This window comes from Rhagoletis zephyria, unplaced genomic scaffold (assembly GCF_001687245.7).
Source record: "Rhagoletis zephyria isolate East Lansing unplaced genomic scaffold, Rhagoletis_zephyria_1.1 Rzeph_scaffold_12388, whole genome shotgun sequence".
Lineage (NCBI taxonomy): Eukaryota > Metazoa > Arthropoda > Insecta > Diptera > Tephritidae > Rhagoletis > Rhagoletis zephyria.
Genome location: NW_016169462.1, coordinates 1 through 17369, shown reverse-complemented (window position 1 = coordinate 17369; position 17369 = coordinate 1). Strand labels below are relative to the sequence as shown.

General features: G+C 35.8%; 5 protein-coding genes across 7 annotated transcripts; 2 read left to right on the top strand and 3 right to left on the bottom strand.

Moving 5' to 3' along the window:
• Window positions 1-22: 22 nt before the first annotated feature.
• Window positions 23-11755, bottom strand: LOC108377601 (uncharacterized). Of its 3 annotated transcripts, none has more exons than XM_017633876.1 (2): window positions 10164-11755; window positions 23-42 (listed from the first exon to the last, which is right to left on the bottom strand). In XM_017633876.1, the coding sequence occupies exon 1, from the start codon at window positions 11746-11748 to the stop codon at window positions 10210-10212; it is 1539 nt and encodes a 512-aa protein (XP_017489365.1). In that variant the 5' UTR covers window positions 11749-11755; the 3' UTR covers window positions 23-42; window positions 10164-10209. The 3 variants fall into 3 exon arrangements, with proteins under 3 accessions (XP_017489365.1, XP_017489363.1, XP_017489364.1); XM_017633874.1 differs by lacking the exon at window positions 23-42 and adding an exon at window positions 9377-9700; XM_017633875.1 differs by lacking the exon at window positions 23-42 and adding an exon at window positions 9688-9722.
• Grip128 (gamma-tubulin complex component 5) lies at window positions 522-4126 on the top strand. The gene is made up of 7 exons (XM_017633873.1): window positions 522-942; window positions 1026-1490; window positions 1568-2923; window positions 3006-3143; window positions 3200-3643; window positions 3704-3929; window positions 3999-4126. The coding sequence occupies exons 1-7, from the start codon at window positions 541-543 to the stop codon at window positions 4040-4042; spliced, it is 3075 nt and encodes a 1024-aa protein (XP_017489362.1). The 5' UTR covers window positions 522-540; the 3' UTR covers window positions 4043-4126.
• LOC108377604 (transmembrane protein 17) lies at window positions 4510-5641 on the top strand. Its single transcript, XM_017633878.1, has 4 exons — window positions 4510-4580; window positions 4672-4775; window positions 4833-4946; window positions 5046-5641. The coding sequence occupies exons 1-4, from the start codon at window positions 4556-4558 to the stop codon at window positions 5325-5327; spliced, it is 525 nt and encodes a 174-aa protein (XP_017489367.1). The 5' UTR covers window positions 4510-4555; the 3' UTR covers window positions 5328-5641.
• On the bottom strand, window positions 5778-8746 carry LOC108377603 (glycolipid transfer protein). The gene is given in 5 exon segments (XM_017633877.1): window positions 5778-5870; window positions 5872-6003; window positions 6083-6340; window positions 6417-6472; window positions 8567-8746. Coding segments are annotated over 5 exon segments (594 nt in total). The 5' UTR covers window positions 8682-8746; the 3' UTR covers window positions 5778-5837.
• A 737-nt stretch (window positions 11756-12492) lies between the features above and the next one.
• On the bottom strand, window positions 12493-14396 carry LOC108377605 (uncharacterized). The gene is made up of 3 exons (XM_017633879.1): window positions 14360-14396; window positions 13741-14243; window positions 12493-13665 (listed from the first exon to the last, which is right to left on the bottom strand). The coding sequence occupies exons 2-3, from the start codon at window positions 13946-13948 to the stop codon at window positions 13049-13051; spliced, it is 825 nt and encodes a 274-aa protein (XP_017489368.1). The 5' UTR covers window positions 13949-14243; window positions 14360-14396; the 3' UTR covers window positions 12493-13048.
• Between the last annotated feature and the right edge of the window lie 2973 nt (window positions 14397-17369).

Below are 17369 nucleotides of genomic sequence, written 5' to 3'. Positions count from 1 at the left end.
TCACCGAGTCGATATTTTCATAGTACACACACGCGACGTTCACTAAAAGTTCGAATGAGGGCAATATTGCATTTTATTGTTTATATATTTAACAAAAACTTACAAAATCTACGAGCCGAAATGTTAAAATTAGTTGTGGCCGAAAATTTCTAACGGAAGTGGAAGTGGAAACCGAACGTAACCCAGCAACAGAAAAGCTTGTGCACATTTGAGTACTTATATTAAAACTACAAATTTATTTGCAAACCTTTTCAGTTAATGTATTAGTGACCGTAAACCGCAACTCGTTTATAACTTTTCTGAGATATTTTAAGCGAGATCTTTAAAAAACGTTCCAAATACGCAAAGTTTTTCCATATTTCTTGTGATTAAGTCATTGTGAGTAGTACCTTTCAATCCCTTGTGACTTCGTTGCTTGAAGAAGAAGAAGCTTTGCAAACGGGACTTCACTCCATGTAAACAAAAAAAAAGTTTATTTACCCGCGAGATACATCAATTTATAGTGTAAAATTTANTGAGAACTTACGCAGCTGTGAACAAATGGCCTGGTCCATCATACGAAACCATCGCAATTTGAGTACCAACAGTCATGAAGTGCGTCGGAAAATCGAAGGAATACAGGAGAAATTCGCAGTCGACAATAATCTCGAGTATGCTGAACATCTGGGGCGCCTGTGTGATGAGATCATACAACATCCACTTTGTGTGGAACACTATGAAGTTGATGTACATTGGTCTTTGCTTGATTTTCTTCTGACGCTTGCCTGCAATCCTACAGGTGCTTTGCGTCGCAATAAGGAAAAAATTGATATATTATTGCAGGAGCACAATGAGATAGCTCAAGCCGAATGTTTGGAGAGCGAGAATGACCATTGGAAGAAAGTGCTGCAAGAAGACTTTATACCACTTGAGCGTTTCAACAAAAGCTCTTCCGATTTAAGCGTTAGTTTGTAAAATGGCATATTTTTATGGTACTGAATTAGTTTATATATTCATATTCTTGTTTTCTACATTTCCTCACTTAGTCTTGGTCTGATGAATCATCAGAAGAGTTGCTTGCTACTTGCACAGAAGCGGAAATCGTATCGCAAACTTCTCACGAACTTCCGGAAAATCCGCGACCTCCCCGAGGAATGGAAAACATTAAACCTCCTCAAAAATCGCTTCCCTACTACAAGTATGATGGCTCATCAGCAGAGCAGCGACTACTAAGTACGGTGCAGCATTCTTGGTGGGAGAAAGGTATTAGAACAGTACATCCTCAAATCGAAAGCACAAACAAGGAAGCGAATTTCGCTTTAGAATATCATCGACAATTAAAATCTTCAACCAGCCATCGCATACGTGGGGAACCCGAAACAGCTACAGAATATAGTTTGATGCGTGAAATATTTTGGATGTTTCAAGTGCCGTTAACGTGCAAATTTTTTTACGTAAATGAAGAAAAGATTACAATTAGAAAAAATGTGACCTTGACCAGTACAAGACCGGTAAGGCGCGATTTGTTTCGAAATTGAAATGTTTAGTAACTATAACTTTTATATATATTTATAAATAATTTATGTAGGTTGCTATTGGTTCAATGCTGGAGGAACAGTTTTTGCCTTATATTCGCATGATGCATGACCTACGCAACTTTAATAAACTCATATATTCCTCCGATGATTATACACCGCCAAACACACTAGAACATTATGCGGCCAGTTTGGAACTGCTACTAGCACCAATATGGAATGAGTTGCTTGCCTGCGAGAGAGATCTACTGCTGCAACGGAATTGCGAAATCAACACTGTTATTAGATTTCATCATAAACTTCGTCCTACATTTGCTAAACTTTCATATCTGCATAACATACACCAGCAAGCAGTACAGAATATACGCCAATTACCGGCACATATTTCCAGCGTTCATTTATTGGCTGCTTTAATACACAGCAACAGAATTGCAACCACTGCAACTGAAGCTAATCTAGCAATGTCCCTATTTCTTGCCTCAGTGAAAATATTTTTGATTATTGCAGACACCTGGTGGACAGAAGGTCGTTTAGATGATTGGCATAATGAGTTTATTATCGAACGGGTAAACGAACAGGGGCAAAGTATACGAATCCGAGAATTCGTTAAGAATAAGGAGAAAGCATTTTTCGTGCCAACGCAGATCTCCAAAATGATAACTGAAAATAGTTTTTTCCAAATGCTGCTGGAACATTCACTTGAAGCTGGTTGTACACTTAATCTTTTATATGAAATCAATCGTATAGGTGAGTTGCGCAGCGCATGTGATGCAATTGAAGGCAAATTGTATGCTGTATTCATCGATGATGTACTTAAATATGTACGCATTTTACAAAAGCAAATTATTGAGGCTGTAAGGGAGGCCAAAGAAAATAATAGACTGGAAATTGGAGGCGATAGCACGCTTAGAAATGATAATCACGATGAAGTTGACAAGGCGTGTGATGATGGTGTAGGGGATGTTCCAAAAGAGGTAGCAACGGAAGAGAGAAAGGCAGATGTTTCAAATAATTCTCATGTAGATGATGAAGTACTGCAAAAACTCACTACAAATGATGACTTCCTGCTGCTGGCATTTACTATGAATATGAATTTGACTGAGCCCAACGAAAAAGTTGGCGATCAATGTGATGCACGGGTAAAGTATGCTGAGAAAAATGAGGAACCCACTGCTTTAGAAATCTTCGAGCAATTTGAAGATTCTAAGCATATACTACCGCTAGAAGAAGTGGTTTTAAATGCTTTGAGTCGAATACTCAAGACCCGTATAGCATTCGCAAACTCATTCGTGATGCGTTTGTATAGTGAAGAATTTGACATTTTAAAACATTTGCGGAATATACGTAAAATATATTTGCTAGAAGCGAGTGATATTATGCATCAGTTCTACAATAAGCTGTTCAAGCAGGTATTAAAAAAAAATCATTACTTCTAAGGCAATTCAAGTGTGCGTATGCTTCTATCATACCCATATCGTTTTTTACGAACAGATCGAGTCTGGCGATGAATGGGCTAATGCCTTTTTACTTACTACCCAATTGGATGATATAATTAGTACTAAATTTTCTGATATGTCTTCACTATTTCGTATAGAGATCAATTCTGCGTTTCGTTGTCAAACCGTCAAGGTAAGGCACTGATTACATTGCTCCTTAAGTCATGTTATTCTTTTTTTTTTTCCTAGGTCTATGAAGCTGTTGATGAGTTAGCTTTGTCGTATAATTTAAGCACAGAATTAGCACATATGATCAAACAAGAAGATTTAGAAGCTTATAACAAAGTGTTTCGCTTCTTACTCAAAGTCAAATGGGGTCTTGCGACTCTAGAAAACTTACCATTTCCACGATCGCACAAGCGTAAAATGCCTTACGCGCCATTCGAAATGGTCGATTTGCTTATGCGTCGCTTAGAACAGCTACGCTTTTGGATGTTATTTGCTATACAAAGCATACATTTTCATTTAATGACACATGTGCTACAGTCAATGGGTGAGCAGTTGGATGAAAAGATTGTAAAATGTACAAATCTTAAAGAAATGGTTACTGTGCATCGCTCGTATATGAATACGGTATGTGAGCATTGTTTTCTAGCAGAGAATTACAGTTCGTTGAAACTAGGCGTTGAGCAGGTATTTAGGAAGATATGTACTACCGGATGATTTATCAAACTACTTTTACCGCATTTTTAGCTCTTAAATTTGGCATACATTTTACGCTTGGAGTGGAATAGTTGTGTAAAATATATTGAATCAAACAGCAATCCCTTGGCGATAGTGGACCTCAACGACAGTACTGATGAGGCCGATTATGTTACAAACTCGCAGATCGATGCCATCGAGTTGACATACATACGCTGTCATCAATATTTGGCAAATAAATTGAATAATGAGGTGTATATAAAGCACAATGCATTTTGTAAGTGTTAGCGTACGCTAATTTATATGCGTAAATTTAAAAGATATTATTCTTTCTACTCTCTTGCAGTGCTGGGGCTTAGTACCGCATTCAATACAAGTTTGCCATATTAAAATGGAATACATTTTCATTTTTATGCAGTGTTTTAGTTGAATCATAAGTTATTGTTGAAATTTTCAAAACATTAATTAATGGAGAACTAAAATATGTGAATACTTTTTGGTATTGCTTTAAATAATTGAAATACAAAGTGTTGAATACGTATTCGACCTTTTTTAATTCATAATTGGACCTCGAAAAAAAAACCTGAACCTGCGAAATTCAATGAATCTTATGCTTCATATTCAGCGGAGATTCGATCAATGAAGTATATCACAAAAATGCTTTAAACAAGAGAAAAGACTAGATACAATCCTAACTTGCTTTTGTGTACCAAACTACTTTCTTTCAATTTATGGAGCTCTGAACGACGGACACAACAACTGTTTATAAACACATTGTCGCCTTGGTTACCTTTACGCATGCATAAATATGTCATCGTTTGCACTATCAAAAACCAAAAACATTTTCGGGTTTCGGAAAAAAGGCTACCAAAAGGACATTTAACAAAAAATATAAATTAAAACATGCAATTAAAATCTAGTTTGCAAGGTATGTACATAATTCTCACAATTTTCTACAAATATTTTTGAAAACTCACAATCATGTTACAATACTTACATACATATGTATCTATTTGTAGATATAACATACAATGCTAATCTATGGCTACAAGCCGCTATGCTAATTAACGCTTACGTTTCAGCAGTTTGGGGAATACTATACGGCTTTTATATACTCTTTAACGTAAGTTTAAGCAATTTTTGCTCCCAGAAATTATGTTTCTGTCTCTATTAAATACAGTTAGAAGAAATGCAGGATCTCTATGGGCGCTCGATTATATTAGCTTATATATTATCACTGCTGGCTGAGATTTATCGTTTGCGTGCAGGCTATAAAGGCAACTTGATGGCAGAGGTGAGTGAATTAAATTTATTTGAAAAGCATATATATACTATATATATATATATCTACCAAGAAACTACTCATCAAAGTCTTCAATAATTTTTTCTATAGATCAGTGAACTGAGCATCTTTCTTGTAACAACACCGCTTATACAATTACCTATACTCGTGTTCCTCTTTCTCTCCGTTGAAGGGAATTGGCAACTTATATATGTACTCATTGAATTGATATTCTGTCTAATGATAGTGGAATTTATTGCCGGTGTGTGGACTTGGCATATCTTCGCCAAACATCAAAGTGAGTTGCATAAATTGAAGCGACAAATCGCATTGCAAATACGTAATGCCAGACAGAGAAATGATAGCGATGATAAAACAAGGAGTGTGCCATAGTTTAAATGCATAATTGTTTATTTTTTATACTAATTAACAGAAATAAATTAAATAAATCGCATGTCCGCGATGAAATTACTCAACTCTAATTGAATTTCAGTTTTAAAATAACGAGACAGCAATATTTTATAAATTTGGACTAAGTCCGCAATAACAAAATTTAATACGTTCAATATAAACGTAAAATTCTTAGGCCTATTATAAATATTGTCCTAATTCAAGATAGCTTCGGTTCAATAGACCCAGCTCACCGAAAAGTGCATAGAAGCCTCTTCATTAAACTTATCCAAAATCCTTTTTTTTAAGCATGCAACCAAAACAAAACACAAGTATTATGCTCACTAGTTCCCACGACAGTCGGGTCTACGTAACCGGAACGACCCAGATTTATATCTGGTCAAGGACTGTCACTCCAGCAACACTCCCCAAAAAGTCTTTGGGGAATTTGTATGCTGCTACAACAACAACAACAACAAGTATTATGCGGGTTGTCAGCAAATTTCCGCCCCCTCACACCTTTGCATCATCCAAATTGTGTTTTTTTTAGCAGCGCGTCAATCCGATTCAAGTGACTACGCATCACTGGCAAATAGTTTTCCAACACTTGCAGATTCTCATCGTGCGCCTCACCCTGCCCAATCAGTTGTGAACGTGTTGGCACCCAATTGTAGATTATCTGTAACAAGAATTAAATCATAATTTACATGCAAAGAACCAGTAACCCATATCGGTGCCGACCACAATTATTGACCTACTTTTATTGTGCCCTGTACTAAGAAACCATGATATGGCTTCAGTGTACGCTCATATGCATTCTGCAGATGCAGCTTCAATGCCTCTGTTGCCTGTGTGTCATTGAAGATATTTTCGAAAAATGTACAAATCAATTGTAGGCCACGCTTTAGCCATAATAGCGCATTCGCCGCAAAATTATCTACATTCACATTTAATATTATCAAGTCCTCAAGGTAAGCATACAATGCTTTGTCTTTGTTGTAGACCTTTGTTAGCTTCTGTAAATGTTAATTAATTTTTATTTATTTCTTATTATAATTCGCCAAAGGGGGATATAAACAAATAGGCACTTACCGTAATATTGCCATTCATATCATTTACCACAGGTGTAAATAGTTTGCCAAATGTCTCTATAAGTGAGAAGTGGAATTGATCAGTGTTTTTTTTAATCATTGTTACTTACATAAGTATATATATATATATAACGAATTGATTGCATTCATTAATTAGTTCAAGTAAGAACTTATGAAAGAAATCCCTGGTGTTTATCGGGATGGACTTCAGTAAAACTATTATATTTGTTAGGGCGAAATTAAACTAGTAAAAGCAGAATTTTTAAAATATTCAATGATGAAAGTTCACAAATGATTTCTTCTAAAATATTCTATTTAAATTAAATTTTCTTTAAGCTGGATAATTACAAACATCTTTCTCTACCCTCTCTAATGTAGCATATCGCACATGTTAATCAAATTGCATTAACTCAAAAAAGGAAAAATCAAACTACCATATCAGAGCTTATGTTAGTCAATGGCGTGGGGAAGTATTTACTTTCGTCAACTTTTGTTCAAAGAGGAATACATGTTCAGTGAACATTTTTAGTACATAATTGCCAAAATTACAGTTTTTGAGTTCATACACTTTTGAAGAATGAAAGTGCATTTTTTTCAAATTTTACATGAGAAAAAAACTTTCCAAACTCATTTTCTGCAAAACTTTGACAAAAAAAATTATGTATTCAAAGCAAAACCTGGCTCCATGTGGATTGGTAAAATTCGATGCAGGGACCGAAAACAACCCTTAAATATCAAAATTTTTATTTTTATACCATTGCATAATCGCTTTTTGATTTTAATTTTTTTAGTCAAATTTAGTCGTAATTTTGTAATTTTTCAATCAAAAATAATCGTTTTCGATAATTTTTAACCGTTATAATGGGTAGTGAATTTTTTGATCGAAAAACAAAAAAAAAAAAAACGAACAAAAATTTATAAAAGCTTTGTTCCACACGCTTTCCGGGCTGTTTCGGTAATTAGAGAGTAAAAATAAGTTACTCCCTTACAACTATCGAAAATTTGTCAAAAAGTGTCAAAAGTGCCCAGAGCGTGAGGAACGCAAAAAGCCACATTTCGTGTCCGGGATTTACAAATCAGCGGGAAAACAGTGATTTCATGTGTATTTCTCTTATGCGGCGGATAAAATTAGCAAATACCTACATTTTTTTAAACTTTAGTAAATTGAATTGGCACATTTGTGCCCGGAAAAAAGTCCCGGCTGTTTCGGGCAAAAAGAAAAAGAAATTTACGATCCAAAACTGGAACGTATTCACTCTCTATTACTCATTTTTCTAGCGTGAGGAACGCTTTCTGGTCTGTTTTGGGCACCCGTGGGATTCCGCGGGCACGTGTGGAACCAATAAAAAAATCAAAAAATAACGGTTAAATTTGATCGGAAAAACTGAAATCCAATTTTAAGGGTTAAATATGATTTTTATTATAAGGATCATAACCGCTACGGCTCTTGGTTCGAAGTTAATAAAAATTTTTTGTGATCTCTTGAATTTATCAGTATTTCTGTGCTTTCTTTGGGATTGGCATATCTTCCATTCACTGCTTTGAAATGGGTAGAAATAAAATAAATAATTTATTCGGTCTTTTTGGAAACGCTGTACTTTATTACAATTTAATTTTAATTTTAATTTATTTTTTGATGCTGGATCAAAATGTAAGTTTTCATAAAAAGTGAACTTAGCAACTTTTCACTCTAAGCTAGCGATATGAGTGGACATTAGGGTGGTCCAAAAAAGTAAAGATTACTAAAGTAGTAAGGGTTGAAGACAGGTTAGAGACACGAGGCCCTTGAGAGTAAAGGCTTAGTTATTGCATAGGGCCATCGATGTGTACATGCATATACATATGTATACATAATTACATATCAGGGCTGCACATTAACGTTAAATTTATCAATAAACGAAAAACCAAAATCGTCTTGGTTTTTTAAATCGATAATGTTAACATTATGGCTGTATTTCTTTATTCATTCTGAACGTTTGGAATGAACTTTTTTGTTTACTTATTCTTTAGAACGTTCCTGATGATATGTTAACGTATTTTTCAAACGCATTCTGTTTATTCCGGCTGTGAAATGGGATTATCCGGAATGTATAAAGAAACGCAGCCAATGTGTTTAATAAAAAAATACATTATAGATTATATCTCACTTACCAATAATAGTAACGATTTCCGTAGCAGCTTCAAGAAATGCCTCTGTCTCAATTTTCTCCACAACTGCTGGTGGGAAGCCTTTAAGGGTTTTAAATCGTATGCGTGGCGCGGACATAATTCTTTGTCTAACACCCTTGAATGTATATGTTTAGTATATAATATCAAGACTATCTAAATTCGCGCAAATATACCAATACATATATACAAAATAAGCAAAACAACTCCTTTTGTTTTATGCGTTCGCTGTTATTTGGTTATGACAAACCTCAACCAACTATTCAAAACTGCATACAAATATCCATAATAGTAAACGCCCAATATTTAGTTCGAATTCGATTTTTAGTGATTTGACTTTATCTTATCAATTATTTAGTGATAACCACAGCACTGATAAACGGAAATGAGTGACATAAAAAAGGCTGAAAGAGATTTTGTATTAAGTCTTGCTGGAGCAGTTTGCCCTCTAAAAGTGTTTCAAACGTTGTGATTACAGTTGAACTATGTAATGTAAAATAGATTGTGAGTGGCCTTTACAGTAGACGATCAATCGGCAGCTTTATTATTACGTTTCTTGCTGTTCAAACGTTTTAACTGCTAACGTGGCTGTGCGTCAGCTTGAGTAGAAGTGTGACTTTAACGACATCAATGCGGCAACTAACAAGCCAGTCACGGCACAGTCGGTGCTAACATAAGTTTAACTCTCTTCTTTTAAAAGCATCAAGGTTTTCAAAGAAAGCTTTTTCCATCTTTTTGTGGTTAATGTGAAGCAGCACAACAATGCCGCGCTTAGCTAGCTGGGTTATAATTGTTGTATTTTTATAACGTTGATTATTTTGTTCCTTTTAAATAGTGCGTGATTGCTGTATATGAGTATGTATGTATGTATGTATGTTTATGAGTATAAATATTATAGCTCTGATTACTGATTTGTTTACCACATAGAGTATATTTTCTTTTTAGTTCATTGTACTGCTTTCAAGAGACGGCGACACAGTTATGTACATACATACATACTATATGTAGGTACATGCACTTTTGCAAGTGCAATGAAATACTTTCTTGCAAATGCAAAGGCTCTCAAATGAGTTTTTAAATAAGTTGCTATTAGAGCATCAGCGACGCAGGAAAGTGTTGCTGAAAATAAGCAAAAAATATACTGTGAATTTCTTATTTGCATTCCTACATTCTTACAAGTGCAGGTGATTATTTTAGATGATGTAATAAAGTTTCACTTATATGAGTCATTTGTAATTATAAATACGACGCCAAGGTAAACAAGGGGTTAAAAAAATGGTTTAAATGTAAAGTAAAATCTTGCCGACCATATACCAGTCCATAAATAAAAAGTCATCAACGCTATAAAAAAAACTCAGCAGTATTATGAAAATTCGGTAAAAATTGCTTTTATGAAATATTTGCACATACCTATGTAAGTGCACAGGAAAAAAAAACGTATTTAGTTGCTGTTAACTGTTAATTCCATGATGTTCCACGATTAATTAAGATTAGTATTTAGGAAAATAATAGAAAAGTTTTTAAATAAATACTTATACATACATACATATGTATATACATATATAAATATGTAAATACTTACCATTACCTAGAAACTTGCAAAATACGACTATGCAAACATTTGAATTTTAGTATTCATTAAATCGCTTCGTCAACCCCGTCTTAGTCTGCACGAATAAATAGTGATTTTCCTCGTGTGCCTCTTTTGGCAAATGAAATGTATAAATCTCAGCGATGTCTTTGCCCGATTGCAACTCGTACCAGTATTTAACTAAACTATTGTCCATGCAACGCACCTCAATCAAGCACAACGGATGATTGTCTCCTGCGGATATGACACAATTATTAACCGCATCATACGTTATCTCCGCATCGCCCGCTCTCTCTTCATCAGCGCTTCCATTGTGAATTCTGAACCATTTATGGTGCGCTAAAATTACTGCACAATTGCGGGTAAAATAAAAAGAATCCCTTGTTTTTTGTTCGTGGTATTTGTCGAGAAAAGAATTGGTCGTGCGCTTGAGTTGTGTAAAACGGGGACGAGTCGCTACTTGAGCGATCACTTTTGGCGCCACGTGCTGTATGATTCTATCTGGCAGATGTTCCGTCAGATTATCTAAGGTAAAAACTCGATTTACATAATCAAAGCCATTGCCCATCACACCATCTTGGGTGTGCCCCAGATCAAAGGTGTGTCCGATTTCATGCACTACAGCGCCTAAAGTTGTGGCATAAACTCCGCCGTATGTACGTCGATAGTTGCTGTCATCGGGCAATTCCGTTAGATCTACTTCTTTGGTGCTTCCAAAGCAAGTTTGTATTGCATTACAAGTCTGCGGCCATGCAAATAAATAGGCTGCGCCAAAAAGTGCCAGGCCCCCACCTCCCAGGGCTGCGTGTCCCCTTAAATGAAGGCGTATATTTGCATATGAAAAGTCGCCTGAGGCAGCTACTGCCGCACCGTCATATCTAGTACAACTAATGAATGCCACAAATTTCAGTTTGGAATCTTCACCCCAATTGCTGGAGTTAAGTAGCTCTTGTGCGAAATTTTGCCACAAGTCTTTCTCGTTCTGCTGCCAAACTTCTTCGCACGTTAAATTCGACTCAAATACTTGGCAATCGCCGTTTATCGTAAAGGTACGCCTGCCAAAACCCGCTGTTCTTAGCTGTTCGGCATAGATACATTGAACCAAACGTAAATTCAAATTTATTTTCTCACAATTTTCATGAACAAGCTCCACGGGCACACTTTGTTTAGAACATGTAATATACAATGGTTGCAAACGATAATTTTTATTGCTAGTATCGGCAGCTTTATATAAAATCTCCAATTGATGCAAAGTATTGCAGAAGCTAAAATCTAATTGCAATTGAATCTCCTCTGCTAGTGACACATGTTGACCCAGATCACATAACAATTTGAACTGGCCGTTTCTTGATATTGGGGTATGCTGTTGCAATACCCCTGCACTATCTGCATGCACCAATTGCTGTCTTAACCGCAATACAAGTTGCTCCTCCACACACTTTTTTGTTGTATTGTTGGGCAATGGAAATCGTGGCTGACGGATGTGCCCCTTAATAAGAAGTATTGTATGGTTAATGATTTCTCCGTTGTCTAGATTATCCACTTCTATTCTATGCTCGCATATACACCTATTCATTGCCCTTTTAATTAAGTGCTATTGCACCTGAAATTTTTCTGATAAGAAACAGCAAGAACTAGTTGAAATCAGCTGTGATTGCAATGGAAAGAGAAGGCAATCAGCTGTTTTTTGTTGTAGTTGCATCGGCACTGTTGCCAACTTCATACTTTTCGTACTAATGGGTCGATTATCGATAGCAAGCAAACTTCAGTTGCGTTGATAGTAGCCAAAACGGTATTACAGATGGCAACTGGCAACTGTCAACTGACCAATGCAGTTGCTATAAAGTGGGTATACAGGCAACTACATTTTTGTGTTTGCTGGGAAGGAGCGAAAATTGAAAAGTTTTTTAAATGTTTTACTTTCTAATAATTTAAACGATATTAAAATTTCGCCTTGCAGTTTGCTTTTACAGAATATGGTGAAAATAACAAAACCATAACTTGAAATTTTAGTTCCCGTGGGGTACGCCCTTTTGGCGAAACAAAAGCGAACACTGATTGCAAATTTTTTTCCGTTATCAACTGAAGCACCTCTTTTAAAACTACCCACACATCAAGTTTTCCAAATTGAAAAATCGAAAAGGTCCGCAAGCTTTTTGTGAGCGGAGGTATTGAAGTTGAACAAAGTGGTTCTCTGTTTATTAACGAATTATACTACAGCTTCTTTTGGAAGTCCTCAATATGCTTTGAAAATGAACACAAAACGATAATAAAACAAAAACCTTGAAAGCATTGTTTATAGTGCACGCGGTAGCTCCAGAGGATTGAAATTATCCTTTAAATGTCGCCTGATTGAGGCCGCGTTTATGCACTTCTATTCCTCTTAAACAAATAATTTTGATGAACTCAGCTTTATTTTTAAAAGTCTTTTGTTTAATAATATAAATTTACTCGCACAGCTTCTTTACAGCCACTTGCCGGTTGTCGAACTGCCAAATTCCGATTATCGATAACTCTACAGCAACTGACAACAGTTGCCATTTGTAATACAAATTTTCTTTCCAGTTGCGTTATCAGCTGGCAACCGAACCGTGGTTGCGTTGCTATCCGTAATCGACCTATAAATTTGGTGTTTTTCTTTCTTCAAAATGCGAAAATTTTTGAGTTTGCTGCTTAATGTTTTTTTTTTAAGTTTGAAGGCCAAAGAAAGATTTATTCATCTTAAAAAATGGAAGCTAAATTTATAGATTTGTAAGCAACTTTACAAAAATGGAAACAAAATCATTCCAATGGCAACCACAAGTAAAAAGAGTATCAAAAACAGGCAGGGGGCATGTAACTCCATTATTTTTAGTGCTAACACTTAAAAATTTTGCTTAGGGCGATTTTACGCAGACGATCATATATATGACTGGGTTGTAAATTGTTGTGGGCGATGTCTGTGTACCTGTCTCGCATGTTTTGGTTGCGGCCACTATGGCTGCATCTGGGGTGAGCGGCTTGGAAAGAGCACTCGATGGTCCCGTACCTACTTCTATTTTGCATGCATTTGTTGCGGTTACTACGGCTGCGTCTGGGGTGAGCGGATTGGAAAGAGCACTCGATGGTCCCATACCTACTTCTATTTTGCATGCATTTGTTGCGGCTACAACGGCTGCGTCTGGAGAGAGCGGATTGGAAAGAGCACTCGATGGTCCCATACCTACTTCTATTTTGCATGCATTTGTTGCGGCTACTACAGCTACGTCTGGGCAGAGCGGCTTGGAAAGAGCACTCGATGGTCGCATACCTACTTCTATTTTGCATGCATTTTTTGCGGCTAATACGGCTGCGTCTGTCTGCGGCTTCAAAACTGTTGCACTAGATGTTGGCAAGTCACCTAAAATATGTATCGCTTTTTGTTTTTCCTCTTCCAGTTTCTTCAACTGCTGCTGAGCGGTTGTGTATATACATGGAACGGCGCCGGGCTGCAAACGTCTTCTGGTTTGTAGTCCTTTGTAAGAAAATATGTACATATGTATGTATTATAACAAAAATGTTGAAACTAAAAATAGTGGACAATTCTTACCCAAAACAAAAGCTAACTTCCCTATAATGTGTTCCTCTTTAAAATGGTCCATACAAATTCTCCACGTTTTTGGTTTAAAATCTTTAGATCGCCGGCAAAACTTCAACCATTTTTCTTGCTGTTTAGGATCCTTCGGGAAACGGAAAAAAGCTCTTCTTTCAGACGGGTCCCTGCGTTGGCTTACACAATTCCACACCGCACACTGCATTGCAATTTTTATTCTATGTAATTTATTTCATTTGATGAGCGTATTTTTGTATTGCGTATTTTAATTTATTCCATTTGGTTGTATGTTAATACATCCTATCAAAATCTGTGAAATCGCAGTTTCAGAAAAAAGCGTTGGTAGGGTAGGGCAGTCAGTAGCAAAAATACATCGATGTTTTTCCTCGCATGGATACATCGAAGCTTACATCGTTATTTGTCAAAGCATCGGAGGGCGTACATCGATGCATCGATGTGCATAGGGTTTTCCTCCACTAAGGAAATAAAACATTGAGAACCTTTTTCGGTATGTAGTTTTATAGCTCATAAAATTTTACTATAACAAAGTGCAAGTCAGCCAAAGAAAAAATATTAAAAATTAAAGCAATCGAAACCAGCACTTTATTATACTAACATTTTATGAGCTATAAAACTGCATCTTCCTCTCTATGAACTTCAGACAAAGCGATGTTTGGCCGTTCGATGTACTTATGATGATGTCAGTTTACAGAAAACATCGATGCCTCAATTCCTCGATGCATCGACAATTTATACATCGAGTGGAAAATTGTCGATGCAGCGAAGCAAAACATCGATATTTTCGAGGCATCGATGTTTTTTCGGCATCTCTTTGGGAATTGAGGTAACGGTATGTACAATTCGTCAAATCGTCGCTGAAAGTACAAAACCGCGTATCGTCGTTCTGCAAAACCACGGAACTGACATTTTTTGCCAAAAATTGGATTTGCTCACACAAGCTCTTGGCTCAATTCTTATCCAATCGTCCTGAAATATACTAGCAGGAAATGCGATTGCTTTATAAATAAGAGCGCCATTTTGAAATATGAGTGTTTTTGCTATCTAGAAAATAATTTATGCAACCTCACATACGCGGTTTTGCATTTTGTTGATAATGTGAGAGCTTTTCGCATGAAATTTGAAGCGCCTGAAATGTGTATATGGCACACCGTCTTCAAAAGTCACAACTCAAAATTTAGTACTTTTGAAATTATGAGCAAAAAATGTACACAGAGCTTTTATTTACCTTTCAGGAAAAGCTGGAACAAATTTTTGTTAAAATGTTTTAAAAAAATCTAATGGCGTTATCGTTTCTACGGAAAATCCTACCTTCTTATTGTCCTCTAAACAAGAAAGAAAAACAACCGAGCAATAAAAAGGCGACATTTTTTGTAGAAACGAAAACGACATAAGTAAAATCGCCTTTGCCCATATGATTATCATGTGCTAAGAAATAGTTTTTCGCGTTTTCTCACAAACGTATTATTTTGAGTTGTGACTCTTTTGACTTCAATAGTACCTATAATAATCCAAAAAATACAAAATTGCCACTNTGCATTGCAATTTTTATTCTATGTAATTTATTTCATTTGATGAGCGTATTTTTGTATTGCGTATTTTAATTTATTCCATTTGGTTGTATGTTAATACATCCTATCAAAATCTGTGAAATCGCAGTTTCAGAAAAAAGCGTTGGTAGGGTAGGGCAGTCAGTAGCAAAAATACATCGATGTTTTTCCTCGCATGGATACATCGAAGCTTACATCGTTATTTGTCAAAGCATCGGAGGGCGTACATCGATGCATCGATGTGCATAGGGTTTTCCTCCACTAAGGAAATAAAACATTGAGAACCTTTTTCGGTATGTAGTTTTATAGCTCATAAAATTTTACTATAACAAAGTGCAAGTCAGCCAAAGAAAAAATATTAAAAATTAAAGCAATCGAAACCAGCACTTTATTATACTAACATTTTATGAGCTATAAAACTGCATCTTCCTCTCTATGAACTTCAGACAAAGCGATGTTTGGCCGTTCGATGTACTTATGATGATGTCAGTTTACAGAAAACATCGATGCCTCAATTCCTCGATGCATCGACAATTTATACATCGAGTGGAAAATTGTCGATGCAGCGAAGCAAAACATCGATATTTTCGAGGCATCGATGTTTTTTCGGCATCTCTTTGGGAATTGAGGTAACGGTATGTACAATTCGTCAAATCGTCGCTGAAAGTACAAAACCGCGTATCGTCGTTCTGCAAAACCACGGAACTGACATTTTTTGCCAAAAATTGGATTTGCTCACACAAGCTCTTGGCTCAATTCTTATCCAATCGTCCTGAAATATACTAGCAGGAAATGCGATTGCTTTATAAATAAGAGCGCCATTTTGAAATATGAGTGTTTTTGCTATCTAGAAAATAATTTATGCAACCTCACATACGCGGTTTTGCATTTTGTTGATAATGTGAGAGCTTTTCGCATGAAATTTGAAGCGCCTGAAATGTGTATATGGCACACCGTCTTCAAAAGTCACAACTCAAAATTTAGTACTTTTGAAATTATGAGCAAAAAATGTACACAGAGCTTTTATTTACCTTTCAGGAAAAGCTGGAACAAATTTTTGTTAAAATGTTTTAAAAAAATCTAATGGCGTTATCGTTTCTACGGAAAATCCTACCTTCTTATTGTCCTCTAAACAAGAAAGAAAAACAACCGAGCAATAAAAAGGCGACATTTTTTGTAGAAACGAAAACGACATAAGTAAAATCGCCTTTGCCCATATGATTATCATGTGCTAAGAAATAGTTTTTCGCGTTTTCTCACAAACGTATTATTTTGAGTTGTGACTCTTTTGACTTCAATAGTACCTATAATAATCCAAAAAATACAAAATTGCCACTACTTTATCTCACTTAAACCAAAAATGTACCCTGCAAACCATTTTTTCAGAGTATTCTGAATTGTAGAGATATTTTAACTAATTCGTAAAGATCTCATCCGATTTTTTGCAGAATTTTCTAAAATGAAATGAATTGTGCACACTTCGATTCTTTTACGAAATTTCGGAAGAAAATCGTTAAAATAAATGAAAATAATGCTGCTATGTGAAGAATTTCTTGCAGAAGTTTTTCAGAATTTTCTTTATTTTTCGTACCGAAATTTCTTTACGAGTTCGTGTCAACCACTTCATATAATTTTCTTTGAAGATGCGTAAAAAAGCGTTACAGAAATGAGATACTGCTAAAGATTTTGGTAAGATTTCGGGAACTTTGGTTTGCAGGCTATTAATTTTTACCATGCGAGTATATGTGTGTAAATTCAAAACTCTAAAGTCGTTTATCTCGAGTTCTACTTTTTTGAGTTATGACACTATTGAAGTAAATGAATGATATTAACTTATTATTTTGCTAGTAGCTACATACATATGTATGTATATACATACATAGTTATAAACTCACAAGTCTAAAACTGATTTCTTTTCATACCTCCGCTCCTCATTGTTAGGTTCTTGACCTCAAATGTGCCCGAAAGATAAGCAGCGCCAATGCGAAACATATGTAATTGTGTAGTTCAAAAAACAGGTTCTTTCACTACTCATCCACAGCTTCACAATTAGAAGTA